The sequence below is a fragment of the Oncorhynchus keta genome, chromosome 24 (assembly GCF_023373465.1).
Source record: "Oncorhynchus keta strain PuntledgeMale-10-30-2019 chromosome 24, Oket_V2, whole genome shotgun sequence".
NCBI lineage: Eukaryota > Metazoa > Chordata > Actinopteri > Salmoniformes > Salmonidae > Oncorhynchus > Oncorhynchus keta.
In genome coordinates, this window is record NC_068444.1 from 31,283,935 (window position 1) to 31,304,509 (window position 20,575).

The window sequence follows — 20,575 nt, forward strand, 5'->3', positions numbered from 1 at the left end:
GACGAAGGATACATAGTTTAGGGTGGTTGGGTGAGGAATACAACCTCAGCATTAAAAAAATGAGAAAATAGTATAAAATACATTGAAAAACTATAAAAAGCAGTTGTAGATAACTTGGGTCTCGGGACTTACTCTTTGGGCGACCTGGAGTTCATCCTTCAGAGAGTTGATCTCCTGTTTCAGATACTGGACCTCCGACTCCTTCACCCTCAACATCACCTGGCAAGGAAGAGGAAAACTAAGATACAGTGGCAAATTTCATCTGTGCATAAAGAACTGTACCCTTTTGACAAACAGGAAGAGTCTTGGGTTCACCTGGAGAGGAGCTTACCTCTAGCTCGTACAGTTCCTTCCCATGTGTAATGTTGCAGGTGTTTCCACCCCCGTCTTCAGTCGCCATAGAGCGCATCTTAGTGATCTCTGCAGCTAGACGGTTGTTCAGCTCCTACAGACACAAGGCACATTAGGTGTCATGGTAAGTGTGAGGACTATTATCAGGGTGTGTGTGTGCCTGGGTGTGTGTGTGTGTGCACCTGGTTGTGTGCGTTGAGCTCCTGGTTCTCCCTCTGACACTGTCTGAGGGCCTGTCTCTCAGCCTCCAGAGCCTGGGCCAGGTGGGCGTTCTCCAGACACTTTTGAGAGTACTGCTCTGACAGCACCTCAATCTCCCTCTGGAAGGAACACAGCTCCTCTCTGCAACACGGAGGGTAGAGAGTGAACACAGGAAAACACTCGGTAAGTCAGACCATACAAGGCAAAACACTCACCCAATCAATACCATACCTTTATATTTGCAACACTCAGGAAACTCAACCAAAGACCATGCTGAGCTCTCTTTTCCCTCATAATAGCTGACCAAAGGAAATAGTAGCACAGAGCATAGAAAACTCCTTCATTTTGTAGGGTGGGCAGGGAAACGCCTTGTAAGGAGCCAGGTTCGGAAGGGGGAAATTACAAAAACTCCTTCCTTCATATTTTAGTTCTGGCCAGACCGAGCCAGACTGCTCCTAATCAGTTCCTTAATAAACACCAGACAGACTGATGAAACGCCCTTGGCCTGACAGAACTGGAAATGTGTCTGTCTGCAATTCCAGCCTTGGCAAGATCACTAGCCGCCACCGCAGTTTCAGGTTGCCCTAGTTACAGCTGGCAAGGCACAGACAGTCACATTCACATACGGGCTTTGCCCAACCCTTCATTCCCATGGCTCTGGGTTGGGTTTGAACTTGAATGAAAAAGACGGCATTGCAAAATTCAGTTATTTATCTTGAATATCCCCATTTTGACAGATGGACAACTTTTCCCCCCCAACGCTGTTTTGCTGCTTAAACTGATGTTCATAATATGCAATGACAGGACATCTGCAGTTACACCTGTGACTGAGGTGAACTATGTGTCATGTGATATCATGACCTTTGCAGATTGGGCAGGCAAGGAGAAATGCCTTCACACGTCATCACAACTAATTATCAGCCCAACACGTATAAACTCAGAAACCTCTTCATAATGAACAGAGCCATTGACGAAAATAGGAGATTGTCGAAAGGTTTCGAAATAAATCCAAAGAATATATTTATTACTGTAATGTAAAGCTGGCAATTTCTCATGTCTCGACCACTACGTCTGGAAGTAGCGCACGACACTCGCCTGACAGTTTCCCTCCCCTCCAAGCAGGGCAGTACAAACAAAATTGTCTTGTGGAGCCCAACACTCCGACAGTAAAAACATATCAACGTTTTTGAAACAGCTGAAATGTATAGACTGTTTCCTTATATTTGAGACATGTTTTGTTGAGTTTTTATCGGAAATTGCAGTAGCAAAAAACAAAACGGTCAATGGTGCTTGGCTGGCTGCGTTGAGCCATGTAAAACAGCTGATCTCAACTCCCCAGTGAATTACCCACGTTTTCAGTCAGAATTTGCTTTTACCACACGTAAGGACTTGCATGATATTAATAAAAATGAAGCCTGGTTTGTTCTAATGGGTGTAAGGTAGGTCTACTTTACTTTTACATCCGTGTTAGAGGGGTAATTACTCATTTTCGATGGGCTAACGTTACTTGATGAAGCAGGTTGTTAGCTTTACCTAGCTAGCTAGCAGTAACTGTGCTTTTGCCTTGAAACTAAAATGTTACGAGTGAATGGACGAGAAAAGAAACCCTTTAATTGTCTGCACATGCTTGTGAATTCTTGCATTACTCAAGAGCATAATGTGGTGTGATTGCATTATTCAAGGGTGTAATATGATTAAGATGGAAACTTGCTTGCATAGTTGAATAGTTTGTTATGTGTACTGGCTAGAGGCTATAGTGGGATATTTACAGCACATTTTAACTGCAGGCCCCGAACCCTCTCTCGGCACATGACACTCCGTTGCTAATGTAAATTGAAAATGTTTGTAAATTGTAATCTTGTTGCGCTGCCTATGCTACAACTCTCGTCAATCTGTATAGACTCAGGCCAATTGAAATGATTGATCAGCTGATTTAATTTGAGGAGATCAGCAGTAATATTTGCAGTCCCATTTATACCACTTTCTTGTCAGAATACCCCATATATATATATTTTTTTTAAATAAAAAAACGTATGTTAACTATTTTTAGCGCTATGGTCAAATGACATGAAAATAGAGCTCATTGGTCATGCACACCAGTGGTGGTTTTGATGCCGAAATAAGGATGCATAAGCAGAAAAGAACCCCATACCTACTGTAAAATATGGTGGTGGTTATTTGATGGAATACATTTTTGTAAACTAATTTTCGTGATATCCAAATTTGTAGTTACAGTCTTGTCCCGTCGCTGCAACTCCTCTATGGACTCAGGAGAGGCAAAGGTTGAGAGCCATGCATCCTCTGAAACACGACCCTGCCAAGCCGCACTGCTTCTTGACACACTATTGCTCCCTTAACCCGGAAGCAAACCGCACCAATGTGTCAGCGAAAACACCGTCCAGCTGGCGACCGAAGACAGCTTGCAGGAGCACGGCCCGCCGCAAGAGTCGCTAAAGCGCAAAGGGACAAGGAAATCCCGGCCAGCCAAACCCTCCCCTATAACCTGGATGACGCTGGGCCAATGGTTCTCCCGGTCACGGCTGGCTTTGACACCGCCTGGGATCGAATCCGGGTCTGTAGTGCCTCTTGCACTGCGATGCAGTGCCTTAGACCGCTGCGCCACTTGGGAGGCCGATCTTTGACATTGTTGGGCCAGGGCTCCTGAGTGGTGCAGAGGTCTCGGTGCAAGAGGCGTCGCTACAGTCCCTGGTTCGAATCCAGGCTGTATCACATCCGGCCGCATGGATTGAATTGAAAAGGGCAGTCCATAAGTGCAGAGGAAGGATATGGTCTAAAATGGTCTAAAACCCCTCCCGATGTGTTCTCAAAACTCATAAAACACTTTAGAAAAAGGATCATGCCGTTATCCTTACAAAGAGAGGTATTGAAAACGGATGCCAATAACTTTGACCCATATCTTTTTGAAAAAAGAAATGATTACCGGTTAATTTTTTTAAAAATCTGAGAAATTGTATTAGTTTCAAATAATATAATTGGTCAATTTTTTTGTTGTTGCATACAATAATAGCTCAGTACTTGTATTATATATTTTATACAGTCCTTTTTTTTAACCAAGGGTGGCAATCATTTTGGACCTGGTTGTATGCTAAAGGTTAAGGCAGTTATTCGGGAGCGATGGGGACTTGAGACAGTAGTTTTGACTGAAGAAAAACAGTAAACGTTGTAAACATTGACTCAAGTCTTGACTGAAAATTTGAGTCTTTACTCTAAATGAAGACCTGAGACTTGATCTGCTTATTGCGAGTTCAAGATTGTATGATCTTGGAGTGTCTTTGCATCGTGTACTGTATATTATATGCTTGTGGTACTTAAGGGATATGATAACTTGAAGATAATATGGTCTTGGCGATGGGAATGTGCTTGTGGTACTGAGGGGAAATGATAGTACCGATGAGGAATTTTTTTTTTTGACAGTTACATATCGGGATATTATTTTTGACGATATATTGTATCATTTTGACAATATTGCAATATTATTTTAGCGCTAGTTGGCTGTACCTGCACCAAAACTCCAGTATTTTTTCTTCAAAGCTTGTTCTCCATTCTTTTAAAATAGGGCGGAAAATAAGTTTTCCGCACTTTTACATCGAACAGCAATAAAATCACAATACATAAAGAATTGTGAGAATCACAATACATATCGTATCGGCACCAAAGTATTGTGATAACATAGTATTGTGAGGCCCCTGTCAATTTCCAGCCCTACATGACATGATATCTTAACTTACTCGTGCTGCCTGCATATTTCCTCTATGTCTGCGTTCTCTGTGTTGCTGTTGGACTTGCGGGCCTTGTCCAGCTCCTTCTCCAGCTCCGACCGGTGTGCGTTCTTCATCGCCTCGATCGCTGGGGCAACAAACAAAGAACGTTGTTATTGGGGGAGAGCTCTGGCATAGCTGGACCATCTGCTAACTAAAAAAACTAAATCAAATCAAATTGTATTTGTCACATGCGCCCAACACAACAGGTGAAGACATTACAGTGAAATGCTTACTTACAAGCCCATAATTATCCAACAATGCATTTCAAGAAATAGAGTTAAGAAAATATTTACTAAATAAACAAAAGTAAAGAATGTAATGAAAAGTAACAATAAATAACCTTAACAAGGCTACAGTGCCTTGCAAAAGTATTCATCCCCCTTGGCATTTTTCCTATTTCGTTGCATTAAAACATGTAATTTAAATGGATATTTATTTGGATTTCATGTAATAGACATACACAAGAGTCCAAATTGGCAAAGAGAATTTAAAAAACTAGAAATGAAAAAAAAAAAAAAAAATTTAGAAAAATAAATGAAAAAAAAAAAATGGAAAAGTGGTACGTACATATGTACAGTGCCTTGCGAAAGTATTCGGCCCCCTTGAACTTTGCGACCTTTTGCCACATTTCAGGCTTCAAACAAAGATATAAAACTGTATTTTTTTGTGAAGAATCAACAACAAGTGGAACACAATCATGAAGTGGAACAACATTTATTGGATATTTCAAACTTTTTAACAAATCAAAAACTGAAAAATTGGGCGTGCTAAATTATTCAGCCCCTTTACTTTCAGTGCAGCAAACTCTCTCCAGAAGTTCAGTGAGGATCTCTGAATGATCCAATGTTGTCCTAAATGACTAATGATGATAAATACAATCCACCTGTGTGTAATCAAGTCTCCGTATAAATGCAGCTGCACTGTGATAGTCTCAGAGGTCCGTTAAAAGCGCAGAGAGCATCATGAAGAACAAGGAACACACCAGGCAGGTCCGAGATACTGTTGTGAAGAAGTTTAAAGCCGGATTTGGATACAAAAAGATTTCCCAAGCTTTAAACATCCCAAGGAGCACTGTGCAAGCGATAATATTGAAATGGAAGGAGTATCAGACCACTGCAAATCTACCAAGACCTGGCCGTCCCTCTAAACTTTCAGCTCATACAAGGAGAAGACTAATCAGAGATGCAGCCAAGAGGCCCATGATCACTCTGGATGAACTGCAGAGATCTACAGCTGAGGTGGGACACTCTGTCCATAGGACAACAATCAGTCGAATATTGCACAAATCTGGCCTTTATGGAAGAGTGGCAAGAAGAAAGCCATTTCTTAAAGATATCCATAAAAAGTGTCATTTAAAGTTTGCCACAAGCCACCTGGGAGACACACCAAACATGTGGAAGAAGGTGCTCTGGTCAGATGAAACCAAAATGGAACTTTTTGGCAACAATGCAAAACGTTATCTTTGGCGTAAAAGCATCACAGCTCATCACCCTGAACACACCATCCCCACTGTCAAACATGGTGGTGGCAGCATCATGGTTTGGGCCTGCTTTTCTTCAGCAGGGACAGGGAAGATGGTTAAAATTGATGGGAAGATGGATGGAGCCAAATACAGGACCATTCTGGAAGAAAAACCTGATGGAGTCTGCAAAAGACCTGAGACTGGGACGGAGATTTGTCTTCCAAAAAGACAATGATCCAAAACATAAAGCAAAATCTACAATGGAATGGTTAAAAAATAAACATATCCAGGTGTTAGAATGGCCAAGTCAAAGTCCAGACCTGAATCCAATCGAGAATCTGTGGAAAGAACTGAAAACTGCTGTTCACAAATGCTCTCCATCAAACCTCACTAAGCTCGAGCTGTTTTGCAAGGAGGAATGGGAAAAAATGTCAGTCTCTCGATGTGCAAAACTGATAGAGACATACCCCAAGCGACTTACAGCTGTAATCGCAGCAAAAGGTGGCGCTACAAAGTATTAACTTAAGGGGGCTGAATAATTTTGCATGCCCAATTTTTCAGTTTTTGATTTGTTAAAAAAGTTTGAAATATCCAATAAATGTCGTTCCACTTCATGATAGCGTCCCACTTGTTGTTGATTCTTCACAAAAAAAATACATTTTTATATCTCTATGTTTGAAGCCTGAAATGTGGCAAAAGGTCGCAAAGTTCAAGGGGGCCGAATACTTTCGCAAGGCACTGTATATGTTGCCCCTAAATAAAAATCTGGTGCAACCAATTATCTTCAGAAGTCACATAATTAGTTAAATAAAGTCTACATGTGTGCAGTCTAAATGTCACATGATCTGTCACATGATCTCAGTATATATACACCTGTTCTGAAAGGCCCCAGAGTCTGCAATACCACTAAGCAAGGGGCACCACCAAGCAAGTAGCACCATGAAGCCCAAGGAGCTCTCCAAACAGGTCAGGGACAAAGTTGTGGAAAAGTACAGATCAGGGTTGGGTTATAAAAGAATATAAGAAACTTTGAACATCCCACGGAGCATTAATTAAATCCATTATTAAAAAATTTAAAGAATATGGCACCACAACAAACCTGCCAAGAGAGGGCCGCCCACCAAAACTCACAGACCAGGCAAGGAGGGCATCAATCAGAGAGCCAACAAAGAGATCAAAGATAACCCTGAAGGAGCTGCAAAGCTCCACAGTGGAGATTGGAGTATCTGTCCATAGAACCACTTTAAGCCGTACACTCCACGGAGCTGGGCTTTACGGAAGAGTAGCCCGAAAAAAGCCATTGCTTAAAGAAAAAAAATCAGAAAACACATTTGGTGTTTGCCAAAAGGCATGTAGGAGACTCCCCAAACATTTGGAAGAAGGTACTCTGGTCAGATGAGACTAAAATTGAGCTTTTTTGCCATCAAGGAAAACACTATGTCTGTCGCAAACCCAACACCTCTCATCGCCCCCAGAGTTTTTCCATCGGCAGGGACTGGGAAACCGGTCAGAATTGAAGGAATGATGGATGGTGCTAAATACAGGGGAATTCTTGAGGGAAACATGTTTCAGTCTTCCAGATATTTGGGGCGGCAGGGTAGCCTAGTGGTTGGAGCGTTGGACTAGTAACCGGAAGGTTGCAAGTTCAAATCCCCGAGCTGACAAGGTACAAATCTGTCGTTCTGCCCCTGAACAGGCACTGTTCCAAGGCCGTCATTCAAAATAAGAATTTGTTCTTAACTGACTTGCCTAGTAAAATAAAGGTAAAATAAAGAATTTGAGACTGGAATGGAGGTTCACCTTCCAGCAGGACATTGACCCTAAGTATACTGCTAAAGCAACACTTGAGTGGTTTAAGGGGAAACATTGACATGTCTTGGAATGGCCCAGTCAAAGCCCAGACCTCAATCCAACTGAGAATCTGTGGTATGACCTAAAGATTGCAGTACACCAGCAGAACCCATCCAACTTGAAGGAGCTGGAGAAGTTTTGCCTTGAAGAATGGGCAAAATTCCCAGTGGCTAGATGTGCCAAGCTTATAGAGTCATACCCCAAGTGACTTGCAGCTGTAATTGCTGCATTAGGTGGCTCTACAAAGTATTGACTTTGGGGGGTTGAATAGTTACGCACGCTCAAGTTCTGTTTCTTTGTCTTTGTTATTTGTTTCAAAATAAAAAATATTTTGCATCTTCAGTGGTAGGCATGTTGTGTAAATCAAATGATCCAAACGTTCCCCAAAAAATCTATTTTAATTCCAGGTTGTAAGGCAATAAAATAGGAAAAATGCCACGGGGGGGTGAATACTTTCACAAGCCACTGTACATACAGGGGGTACCGGTACAGAGTCAATGTGCAGGGGTACAGGTTAGTCAAGCTAATTTATACATGTAGGTAGGGGTAAAGTGACTATGCATAGATAATAAACAGCGAGTAGCAATAGTGTAAATGTAAATAGTCCGGGTGGCCAGCTGGAGCCTTTTGGACCTTGACTTGGCGCTCCGGTACTGCTTGCCGTGCGGTAACAGAAAGAACAGTCTATGCCACAAAAAAAAGTGGTAACCGTGTTTGAAAGAAAAATCCACTATTTTAAAGCAGAGCCCAAAGACAAATCCACAATTTTAAAGCAGAGCCCATAACTCACAATTATGGGTTTGCAAACACAAGTGAACAAAATACTTAATGTTAGCCTGATGCTACTGCTAGCAATATGATTACTAAGGTGCTAATTCTGATAGCTATCGTAATTACTACTGACCTGCTATGGTAGCGGCAGTCTCCTCGGCTAGCAGCCTCTCCTTTTCCTCGTGTAGGTTTTCCAGCTCTCTCTGGTGTTTCCTCTGCAGCTCGTCGATCACCTTCTGGTGGGAATCCTCCATGGCAGTAAAGCCCCTCTCACAGGTGGCCTATTAATGGAGGGTAATGTGGGAAAAGTGAGTCCACATGCAACCATAAGCTAGGGCCAAGAGTTTTTCCTGTCAGACCATGTGCCATGACTATGAAAAACTCTTGACCCTAGTTATAGTGTATAGAGGGCCATAAAATGTTTTCCTGGACAAGTCAAACTCTGGATCTAGTGAAAGCCAATCAACTCTGATCCAGATCAACTCTGATCCAGTTCAGGAAAAACTCCTGGCCCTAGCATCAACCATTGCTGACCATCCATTCATTGACACTGATCACTGATGACAAACACCGAGCAAGCTACTGCACATTTAGCCATGAGCAACATAAGCATATGGTACAAAGTGTTAAGAAAATCACAGAATACACAATATGTTAAAGGAATGCTTAGGCAGCGAGAACATCATGTGATTGAGAAGGCTGTGTTCTGTAGCCTAATTATCCCTGCAACAGTAAAGGTATTCAACCACTTGCCAGGTTTATAGCTAAGTAAACACTGGGCCACTTGCAAATAAAACACCTATTACAAATGTAGTTAATGTCTAGTGTGATATTGTTTGCGGTCTAGGGCGGCGGGTAACCTTGCGGTGAAGACCGTTGGGCCAGTAACCGAAAGGTTGCCGTTTTGAAACCCCGAGCTGACAAGGTGAAAAATCTGCTTCTGTGCCCTTGAGCAAGGCACTTAAACCTAATTGCTCCTGTAAGTCACTCTGCATAAGAGTGTCTGCTAAATTACTCAAATGTAAAGGTCTATAATTTGAAAAACCTATAATCTGTTACCATTGAACAAAATTGTTACCATTGAACAAAATAAAATGTAGGAGGTTAAGATGAGACCAAACAAAACAATGGATAATAGGCTGATTCTGTGGGGACAGACATTGGAATCTGATGTGTCGTCACCGTGATGTGGCAGGGCCAGCCTGTCTGTGGATTGCCTCAAATTACTTCGATATATCGTCTAGCCCTACACCCGGTGGGGCCCCGGGACCAAGTTTGGGGTTAACTCTATACTACTGTATAGACCAGAGTTAACCCCAAACTTGGTCCCGGGGCCCCACCGGGTGTAGGGCTAGACAATATATCGAAGTAATTTGATTAATTCTAACGTATGCTTTTGCTCGATATTCCAAATGCCTGTATCGCAGAATTATTTTTTTTGTATTTCTCGTTTTCTTTTTGCGTTTATGTCCGCGTGTTCTCATGTTGTTGTTTTGGTCTCGTTCGCTCCTTCTGTGCACCTTCCCATTACACCAGAGATCTGTACAGAACTATAAAATCCACCCCAAACAATGGGAGTCGTTGGCCCAAAGGCGGGAAGGCAGGCGACAAGCTTAGGATCAAAATAAGCACATAGGGTTTATTTTGGACAGATTTTGTCGAGAGTGAAACTTCCAGGTTTGCTTCTTTGTCCCAAGCCCCTCCCCTTACCACTCACAACAACAAAGATCAGAGATCACTTCTTCCTCTCTGACAAATGGTTTCAACTCGTTACACGGAGACATTATTTTACTGTAATAGAGAAGATAAACTTTGGAACCATATCTTGTTTGTTTCAACTCCTCAAATGTCGAGAAGAACAGATACTACTAAAACGTATGTACCAATGAACATTAATTCTGGAAATGTAATGCTCAGTACCACACATCGCTAGCAGCCTTGAAATCAAATAAAGATTGTTATACTAGCTGTTTAGTCTGTGTTTTATAAATGTGCAATAAGTATTAAACAAATATATAAGGAACTGGCAACTCATTCTCATTCTGGAAAAAAAAGGGAGGCCACTTGATTTCAGCATCTGAACCATATGGACAGGCTAGCATGCTTTTCAAACAGTTGGTTAAAGACAGAAGGTTGTGTTAATAACAATTCAACTTTTTGGCCTTGAATTCAGAGCTTGTGAAATTATAGTTTGATCCAAGTGCTTGGGCTTGAGGTGTTCATTTTCTATAATGCCTGCTACATTATTAGGGAATGTGCATTATGCATGGTTCAAAGTGACAAAAAACAGGTACAACTATTTTTGATATTCAGCCTAGGTTCTGGATAATATGGAGTTGGTCTTTTTCCAAATAGGGATATCTTCTGTATTACCACCCCTACAGTACCTTGTCACAACACAACTGACTGGCTCAAACGCATAAAGAAGGAAAGAAATTCCACAAATTAACTTTTAACAAGGCACACCTGTTAATTGAATTGCATTCCAGGTGACTACATCATTAAGCTGGTTGAGAGAACACCAATAGTGTGCAAAGCTGTCAAGGCAAAGGGTGGCTAATTTGAAGAATCTCAAATATAAAATATATTTAGATTTGTTAAACACTTCTTTGGTTACGACATGATTCCATGTGTTATTTCATAGTTTCACTACTATTCTACAAAGTAGAAAATAGTTTTAAAAAATAAAGAAACTCTGAAATGAGTAGCTGTGTCCAAACATTTGACTGGTAATGTATATCGGCCATAAGTTTGAGAAAATTGATATGAGTTTTAGACCTTATCGCTCAGCCCTACCTGTGTGCATATTTTTTATTTTTTCCCCCCCTAGCACTACACAGCGGATTCAAATAATTAAAGCTTGATGATGAGTTGAGTATTTTAATCAGTTGTGTAGTGCTAGGACAAAAGCCGAAACGTGCCCCATGGGGAGGTCCCAGGACTGAGTTTGGGAAACCTTGATATAGAGAAAGGAGGCTGGGGAGAGGAGGGGGGGTAATCCTGATCAACACGGCTTGAGAGAGCCATTCACAATGCTATTATAATTACTGTGCATGTTTCCACAAGAGGGGATTTGAATAGCCTTCCGACCAGCTCGACCCAAAACCTACTTCCGTCCTCTATTCAGCACTGCTAATCCGAGTACTCAGTCAACGGTGCTGTCCTATGCTCCCTCTCTAGCCAAAGTCTGTTTTCACAAGGATAAGTCCCCAGTGCTCGGGAAACTGGCCCAGATGGGAACGAACTGAGAGACAGAGTGAGCCAACTTCCTGGCTGGATATACAGTTGAAGTCGGAAGTTTACATACAATTAGATTGTGCGGTGTCATTAAAACTAGTTTTTAAACCACTCCACAAATTTCTTGTTAACAACCCACAGTTTTGGCAAGTCGGCTGGACATCTACTTTGTGCATGACAAGTCATTTTTCCAACAATTGTTTACAGACAGATTATTTCACTTATAATTCACTGTATCACAATTCCAGTGGGTCAGAAGTTTACATACACTAAGTTGACTGTGCCTTTAAACAGCTTGGACAATTCCAGAAAATGATGTCATGGCTTTAGAAGCTTCTGATAGGCTAATTGACATAATTTGAGTCAATTGGGGGTGTACCTGTGGATGTATTTCAAGGTCTACCTTCAAACTCAGTGCGTCGTTGCTTGACATCATGGGAAAATTTCAATAAATCAGCCAAGACCTCAGAAAAATAATTGTAGACCTCCAAGTCTGATGCATCCTTGGGAGCAATTTCCAAATGCCTGAAGGTACCACGTTCATCTGTACAAACAATAGTACGCAAGTATAAACACCATGGGACCAAGCAGCCGTCATACCGCTCAGGAAGGAGACGCGTTCTGTCTCCTAGACATGAGATGAACGTACTTTGGTGCGAAAAGTGCAAATCAATCACAGAACAGGAAAGGACCCTGTGAAGATGGAGGAAACATGTACAAAAGTATCTATATCCACAGTAAAACGGGTCCTATATCGACAACCTGACAAGCCACTCAGCAAGGAAGAAACCACTGCTCTAAAACTGCCAAAAAAAGCAAGACTGCGGTTTGCAACTGCACACGAGGACAAAGATCATACTTTTTGGAGAAATGTCCTCTGGTCTGATGAAACAAAAATAGAACTGTTTGGCCATAATGACCATCGTTGTGTTTGGAGGAAAAGGGGGAGGCTTGCAAGCCGAAGAACACCATCCCAACCATGAAGCACGGGGGTGGCAGCATCATATTGTGGGGTGCTTTGCTGCAGGAGGGACTGGTGCACTTCATAAAATTGATGCAAATTGAAGCAACATCTCAAGACATCAGTCAGGAAGCTGAAGCTTGGTCGCAAATGGGTCTTCCAAATGGACAATGACCCCAAGCATGCTTCCAAAGATGTGGCAAAATGGCTTAAGGATAACAAAGTCAAGGTATTGGAATGGCCATCCCAAAGCCCTGACCTCAATCCTATAGAAGATTTGTGGGCAGAACTGAAAAAGCTTGTGTGAGCAAGAAGGCGTACAAACCTGATTCCGTTACATCAGCTCTGTCAGGAGGAATAGGCCAAAATTCACCCAACTTATTGTGGGAAGCTTGTGGAAGGCTACCCAAAACGTTTGACCCACGTTAAACCATATGAAGGCAATGCTACCAAATACTAATTGAGTGTGTGTAAACTTCTGATCCACTGGGAATGTGATGAAAGAAATAAAAGCTGAAATAAATCACTACTATTATTCTGACATTTCACATTCTTAAAATAAATGGGTGATCCTAACTACCTAAAACAGGGAATTGTTACTTGGATTAAATGTCAGGATTTGTGAAGAACTAAGTTTAAATGTACTTGGCTAAGGTGTATGTAAACTTCCGACTAACTGTATGGGGACACTTCCTGTTTTGAATTCACAACAAGCAACACGTGCCCTTTGTTTAGTGTGTGTGTGGATAATTTCCTGTTTAATGGGGTGGCTGGTGTATAGTATACAACTACACTATTGAGAAATTTGCAAACAAAGTGTGGGTCTAACTGTGGGAATGTGCTGTTCAAGGGATGAAACCTGTCCTGCACACACAGCAGCCATCTATGACCAGGAAGAGCACTGCTGCTGCACAAATACCTGGCTACCACCTGTCCATCCCTATACACAACAACAATACAAAGATTATATCACCAGCAGCAACAAAATACATGGAATAGCATGTCTTGCATTTCATGTCATCTGTGCATCCAACTGTGTCGTAAACATGACTCGAAGATCTGCATGTAACTGCCAAAATAAAGGAAACACCAACAGTCTCAACAAGTGTCTTAATAGGTTGTTGGGACACCACGAGCTTACAGAACAGCTTCAGTGTACATTGACATAGATTCTACAAGTGTCTGGAACTCTATTGGAGGAATGCGATACCATTCTTTCATGAGAAATTCCATAGTTTGTTGATGGTGGTGAAAAACGCCATCTTAGACGCCACTCCAGAATCTCCATTAAGATTAAATTGGGTTGAGATCTGGTTACTGAGAAGCTTCTTTCAAAGTGACAGATCTGTTCTTACAGTCATGCTAGCCAAAATAATGGGCAACTGGGCATTTTATACATGACCCCATGTTAAATGCTTAATTAACTCAATAACCACACCTGTGTGGAAGCACTTGCTTTCAAAATACATTGTATCTCTAATTTACTTAAGTGTTTCCTTTATTTTGGAAGTTACATGCATGTTTCTTTCCTGAGGTTTACAACCCATGCCATCTGCTTAGAAACTCTATTCAAGACTAATAAACACATACAGAAAACAACAGCTCTTAAAACTATTCATATACAGTCGTGGCCTAAAGTTTTGAGAATGAAAATGTATATTTGTGTCACAAAGTCTGCTGCCTCAGTTTGTATGATGGCAATTTTCATATACTCCAGAATGTTATGAAGAGTGATCAGATGAATTGCAATTGATTGCAAAGTCCCTCTTTGTCATGCAAATGAACTGAATCCCCCAAAAACATTTCCACCGCATTTCAGCCCTTACACAAAAGGACCAGCTGACATCATGTCAATGATTCTCTTGTTAACACAGGTGTGAGTGTTGATGAGGACATGGCTGGAGATCACTCTGTCATGCTGATTGAGTTTGAATAACAGACTGGAAGCTTCAAAAGGAGGGTGGTGCTTGGAACCATTGTTCTTCCTCTGTCAACCATGGCTACCTGCAAGGAAACACGTGCCGTCATCATTGCTTTGCACAAAAAGGGCTTCACAGGCAAGGATATTGCTGCCAGTAAGAATGCGCCTAAATCAACCATTTCTCAGATCATCAAGAACTTCAAGGAAAGCGGTTCAATTGTTGTGAAGAAGGCTTCAGGGCGCCCAAGAAAGTGCAGCAAGCGTCAGGACAGTCTCCTATAGTTGATTCAGTTGCGGGATTGGGGCCCCATCAGTACAGAGCTTGCTCAGGAATGGCAGCAGGCACGTGTGAGTGTATCTGCACGCACAGTAAGGCGAAGACTTTTGGAGGATGGCCTGGTGTCAAGAAGGTCAGCAAAGAAGCCACTTCTCTCCAGGAAAAACATCAGGGACAGACTGATATTCTGCAAAAGGTACAGGGATTGGACTGCTGAGGACTGGGGTAAAGTCATTTTCTCTGATGAATCCCCTTTCTGATTGTTTAGGGCATCTGGAAAAAAGCTTGCCTGGAGAAGACAAGGTGAGCGCTACCATCAGTCCTGTGTCACGCCAACAGTAAAGCATCCTGAGGCCATTCATGTGTGGGGTTGCTTCTCAGCCAAGGGAGTGGGCTCACTCACAATTTTGCCTAAGAACACAGCCATGAATAAAGAATGGTACAAACACATCATCCGAGAGCAACTTCTCCCAACCATCCAGGAACAGTTTGGTGACGAACAATGCCTTTTCCAGCATGATGGAGCACCTTGCCATAAGGAAAAAGTGACATCTAAGTGGCTCTGGGAACAAAACATCGATATTTTGGGTCCATGGCCAGGAAACTCCCCAGACCTTAATCTCATTGAGAACTTGTGGTCAATCCTCAAGAGGCAGGTGGACAAACAAAAACCCACAAATTCTGACAAACTCCAAGCATTGATTATGCAAGAATGGACTGCCATCAGTCAGGATGTGGCCCAGACGTTAATTGACAGCATGCCAGGGCGGATTACAGAGGTTTTGAAAAAGAAGGGTCAACACTGCAAATATTGACGCTTTGCATCAACTTCATATAATTGTCAATAAAAGCCTTTGACACTTATGAAATGCTTGTAATAATACTTCAGTATTCCATAGTAACATCTGACAAAACTATCTAAAGACACTGAAGCAGCAGACGTTGTGGAAATTAAATATTTGTGTCATTCTCAAAACTTTTGGCCATGACTGTACAACTGGAGCCTGATCATAAATTACGTGTGTAATTCTAATACACATCTACAACATAATGTGATCTAGAGAGACCATGACAATGGAGGAAAACATTTTTACCTGGAAATACTCTGTAGTCAAAATATATACAAACATTGGGTCTACGACATATGGAAACATCTGGGTAACTATACGTTTACATACAGTACCCAAGATTCTGGGTAGATGATCATCAGGGAATGACTTGTGGTTAGTAAACTTTTCAGTTGCGATTAGATCTTGCTTTACATTTCTTCCTTCTAAGCATCACTTTTCTAAAAAAGTAATTAGTCTAAGCTTCAAGTATTCTACAATGTTTTTGAATGCCTGTCAATTACCATGAATTGTTAATCAGCAAGTCAGGAGGGGAAAAGTTGAACGTTTATAGCCAGTTAAAGCAACATCACAACATCAAAGACAAAAAGGTAAGCCCCATGCATCTTCAAATGCAGCTGATTTCATCCTCACGAAAAAAAAGCAATATATCCACCTCATTACCCAAACCATGTGTCTGTTGAAGATAACTCAATAGTTAGACAGCTTTAAAAGGGGTTCAACCATTTGTCTTTGACACTTCTAATATACAACGCCTATTGAAGAAAGGAATCTGTAATCAAGCACATCAAACTGTGCCTTCTGAGGAACTCATTTCATCAGCAACTATACTTTATGGTATGATAAGGGGAAATTTAGCATTGGATGTGAAAATATGCTAATAGACACTATATAACATGACTTAAAAAATCAATTCTGTCAGCCTGACTTTCATGTGACTGTCGGACATGTTCTGGTAAGTCTCTCTAGGCAGATGGGTTGCCTCCCACATTAACAATGTTCCAGTTGCCCTAGGTCTGGGAGTTCTAGTTAACTAACCTTTTCCTGTGAAACAAAATGGGTTCCTCAGCACAAAACTAGTGTCAGCAACCACATGCACTGAACAGTGAATTAGTCAACCATGCAACATTGGATGATACTGTTTTACAAAGAAAAGGAAAGCAGAGTGAGCATAGCAGGGTTCGAGGGGAAAGGGGGGTAAGGGCAGGTCGGAAGGGGTCGGGTAGGGTGGGGGTTGCCACAAGGAGACAGAAGGCATCACGGACGGAGGAACAGCAAGTACAAGGAATGGCTTCCACCTTCAGATTCTCCAGGTCTGTGTCGTATTTCAGCCGGAGGGTAGCTGCGTCGCCCTGGCGCTCCCTCCGCTTCATCTCTTCCGTCATGGTTGAGACCTGGGCCACCAGATCCTGGATTTGCTTCTTGAGGACGGAGGTTGTGGAGGTCTCAGGGGACATCGTCCCATCCTCTGCCCCAGTGAGATAGCTTCCTCCTGGGGTGACATCCATCTGGTGGTGGAGCTTCTCCAGCAGAACACTCCTCTCCATCTCCTGTTTCTTCTTCAGGTTCTCCATGCAGACAGTCAGAGAGTCGATCTCCTTCACGTTCTCTTCACGTTCTAGACGCAATATCTCGGCCACCTTTGCCACTTCCTGTCTCAGCTTTTCTGTTTCCTGTGCGTAGACGTCCTTGATCTCCCGCAGCTCCAGCTTGTGCTTGGCCACCATGTCCTGTAGCTGAATGGCCTTGTCCAGGGAGTCAATGGGCTCTCCTTCGATCTGAATGTGTGTTATTTGTCTAGTATCTTCACTCATAGGACTTTCAAGGCTGGACAGATAATTCTGTATATCCGCCATTTTGGATTGTAGATCTCGGTTCAGTTCTCTCAGTTGAGAGCAGTTGGCACAGTCGGAGTTGCCAATCGGAAGTTTTTCAAGCATGGTTTCTTTCAGCTCTTTCTCGTGTTGGAACTTCAGCCTGCTTATGAGATAGGACATGTGGGCTTCTGTGGCGGCGTCTTCAAGGTGCTCAGACCATTGTTTCTTTAGTTTGCTGGAATCAAAGCTAGCTAAGACCAAGGACAGGAGCCTGTCATTAGTGGACGTCTCAATGGTGGAGGCAATTAGGTTCAATAAAAACACCTTATCTTGCAATGCCTCTGTTAAATCTTTAAAAATGAGAGTGTTGGTGTCGTTATCAAGCCAGCTGGACCAATTCAAAAGGTCTGCTTCCATGGTCTGTGCAGCCACAGTCATCTCATTATCAACTTCCATCTTTGGTCGAGGACAAATTCTGTTCATCAACAGCAACATGCTCTTCTCAGCTACCATACGCTCTGCCACATGCCTTTCAAAACTACATGCACTTTCACCTTCCGTCTCGCCTGGGTTAACCTCTACAGCACTTAACAGACGACTACAGAACTCTGCCTCGAATACCAACCTTTTCATTACTCTCTGACTTACTTCATCCGGCTCCTCTTCAAAGGACCCAAGGCAGTCTGTGATATGTAAAGTGCTTTTCATATCAATTAGTGTTTTGTCCACACTAATATCTACCTTCGCTAACACCTCTAATACCTGCCTAAGGGCCTCAGACTTCATCTTTACCCCACCTACTAATTGCTTTATAACACTTTCGTCTACTACCTGCCTCTCACTTGTCTGCATCATCTCTTCACTAACATTCACTTCTTGTTCCCCCCGAGCTGACTTTGCCTCTAACTTTGCTCGCAACATCCTAATCTCATTCTCTGCCTCTACAAGTTTCTGACTCTGGAGTCTCTCAGATTCCTGGTTTCTAGTTTTAAGTTCAACCGTCTGAGCTTGAAGTTCTCTACAAAGATGCTGTGTGGACTGAAGGAGCGCTTCCTTTTCTAAGAGCTTGGCCTCTGTGGCCTCCAGCTGCTCTTTGAGTTTCTCCTTAGGGGGCTCATCGTCAACTTCATTGGCCATTTGGAATCCCAGACCTTTGAGAGTGGCCTCTTTCAGCTGCAGTCTTCTCTCCGTGTCATTCAGGCTGTTCCCTAGCATCTCCAAGGTGACCAGCGCCTCATGAAGCTTCACAGACTTCTCATTCAGCTCACGCTCATAGAACTCCCTGTCGATAGCGTGGGCTTCGCTCTCCGCTAGTCTGGCCCTAACTCCGTTCAGCTCCTCTAGGACCAGTAGGTGCGGTTTCCCGCTTTGCAGGTTGATTAGCTCAGCTTTAAGCCTATCTATCTCCCTGTCTGCCTCAGTTAGTTGGTTCACTATCTCCTGATAGCGCTGGTGTAGCGCTCCATTTTCGCTCGTTAGAAGTTCGACCCTCTGGGACAAAGTCCTGATTGTGATCTCGTGGCTTTCAGAGTGCTCTTCATTTTGACACAGCGGTCCATAAGAGTTCTTCATGCTCTCCACCTTCTGCTTCTGAACCCTTCCCAGCATGTCCTCCATGGTCAGGAGTCGTGATTCGTAATTGTGGATGCTTTCGCCCGCCCTGGCCAAGCTCTTCCTCATAATCTCGTTCTCTACCTCCTGCTGATACTTCCAGCTCTGCAAGAGCCTCTCGCAGCTACCCCTTTCTCCTATATCCTGACTACCCTCCAGACTGAATTCACTGTGAGATCCTAGCAATCTATCCAGTCCCTTTAGAGTCAGGAGCTTTCCTGAGATCAAGTCCTCTAACTCTTGAATAACGTCTGCACTATCTTTGATCAAAAAGCTGACGGTCTTTTCGACGGGTGGCTTTGACGGAGGCAGGCTATTCAGAAGGGCTGTTTGGGGGTCGGGAAGGTAAGGTTCCTTGATGGAGAGGTGAGAAAGCGAGAGTCCAAGCTGTGCCTGCATATTGCGCTTTTTCAGTTCTTGTAGCTGCAGGAGCTCTTTGGTCTCCTGGTACTTCCTTGCTAAGCTCTGAGCTTGTGAATGAACCAGTTCTGGCCTCTTCGTCTGAGGCTCGATATCAGCCTCCAGAACCAAAGGGAGATCCAGCTTGGAAAAGGGGACCAGACAGTTGGTTAACACACACAGCGGGGTGAAAAAGGCTAGCTAAATTATTTTAGGTAATCCATCGATTATTTCACTCTGGATTCATAGAAATGAAACATTATGAAATCATAATAATTATAATTTTGACTACAAAATTATGTAACTAAACATAATGATTAAAAACATTACAGAGGTAGAGTCCAGCTTCTATCATTTGGCTAAATTATTAGAATTAGAGCAATGGAAAGAGATTTAATGACCACGGTTAGTGAATCACGAAAGAGCATGCACATTAAATGGTTAAGAGTTATTTCATGGGGTAAGTAATGCAACATTAGTGCTAGGTGGTTTACTTAGAGGTGAGTGGCATAACAGGTCCTAGGAATAAACAACGTTCTTGAAATCTCCTTTTTCTGAACTCTTCGTGTCTTTCACAAAAACAGAAACATTTCTCAAAAGGCACTCATCAAATTGCATCACATTGCGTAATTGCAAATGTAACAATGCAGGTACAATGTACGGTCCCAGTAAAACCCACAACATGAACAGGAAATTTATTATTTTCCTTTCTTATGAGGATGTCAATGACCAGTTTTGAAGGCTTCAGCAAAAACGCAAAGGTCAGCATAAATTGCCTACATTCCCTCTCTCCCTCTCGAAACATCATAGCCATCAACTCAAACATTTCAGTCCCCTTTTAACTGAATCTAATTTTGATTGTTACACAAACTATCAAAAAAAAAAAAAATGTCTTTGATAACCTCAATAGATTTACACAATATGTGGTGAAGAATTCAAAAAGCAGCAATTCACCCACCATACGGACAGATTATCACCTCTCTCGCTCTCTCTTTTTCCCCTCATACAGACACACACACGAAAAAATCTAATAGACAACTAACACCTGCATAATGGTATGGCTCACACATCAGTTAAAAGAAAAAT

At 42.4% G+C, this 20,575-nt stretch overlaps 1 protein-coding gene across 4 annotated transcripts in view; it reads right to left on the bottom strand.

The window, feature by feature from the left end:
- mprip (myosin phosphatase Rho interacting protein) overlaps positions 1 to 20,575 on the bottom strand; it is a 62,470-nt gene that overhangs the window by 2,553 nt on the left and 39,342 nt on the right. For 3 of the 4 annotated variants that reach the window (XM_035734429.2, XM_035734430.2, XM_035734431.2), the window contains exons 14-19: positions 16,961 to 19,633; positions 8,552 to 8,699; positions 4,302 to 4,419; positions 534 to 693; positions 332 to 445; positions 133 to 219 (exon numbers count right to left, since the gene is read on the bottom strand). In XM_035734429.2, coding sequence (XP_035590322.1) covers positions 133 to 219; positions 332 to 445; positions 534 to 693; positions 4,302 to 4,419; positions 8,552 to 8,699; positions 16,961 to 19,633 — 3,300 coding nt within the window. The remainder of the gene's footprint in view (positions 1 to 132; positions 220 to 331; positions 446 to 533; positions 694 to 4,301; positions 4,420 to 8,551; positions 8,700 to 16,960; positions 19,634 to 20,575) is intronic. The other variant, XM_035734432.2, reaches the window with a different exon arrangement.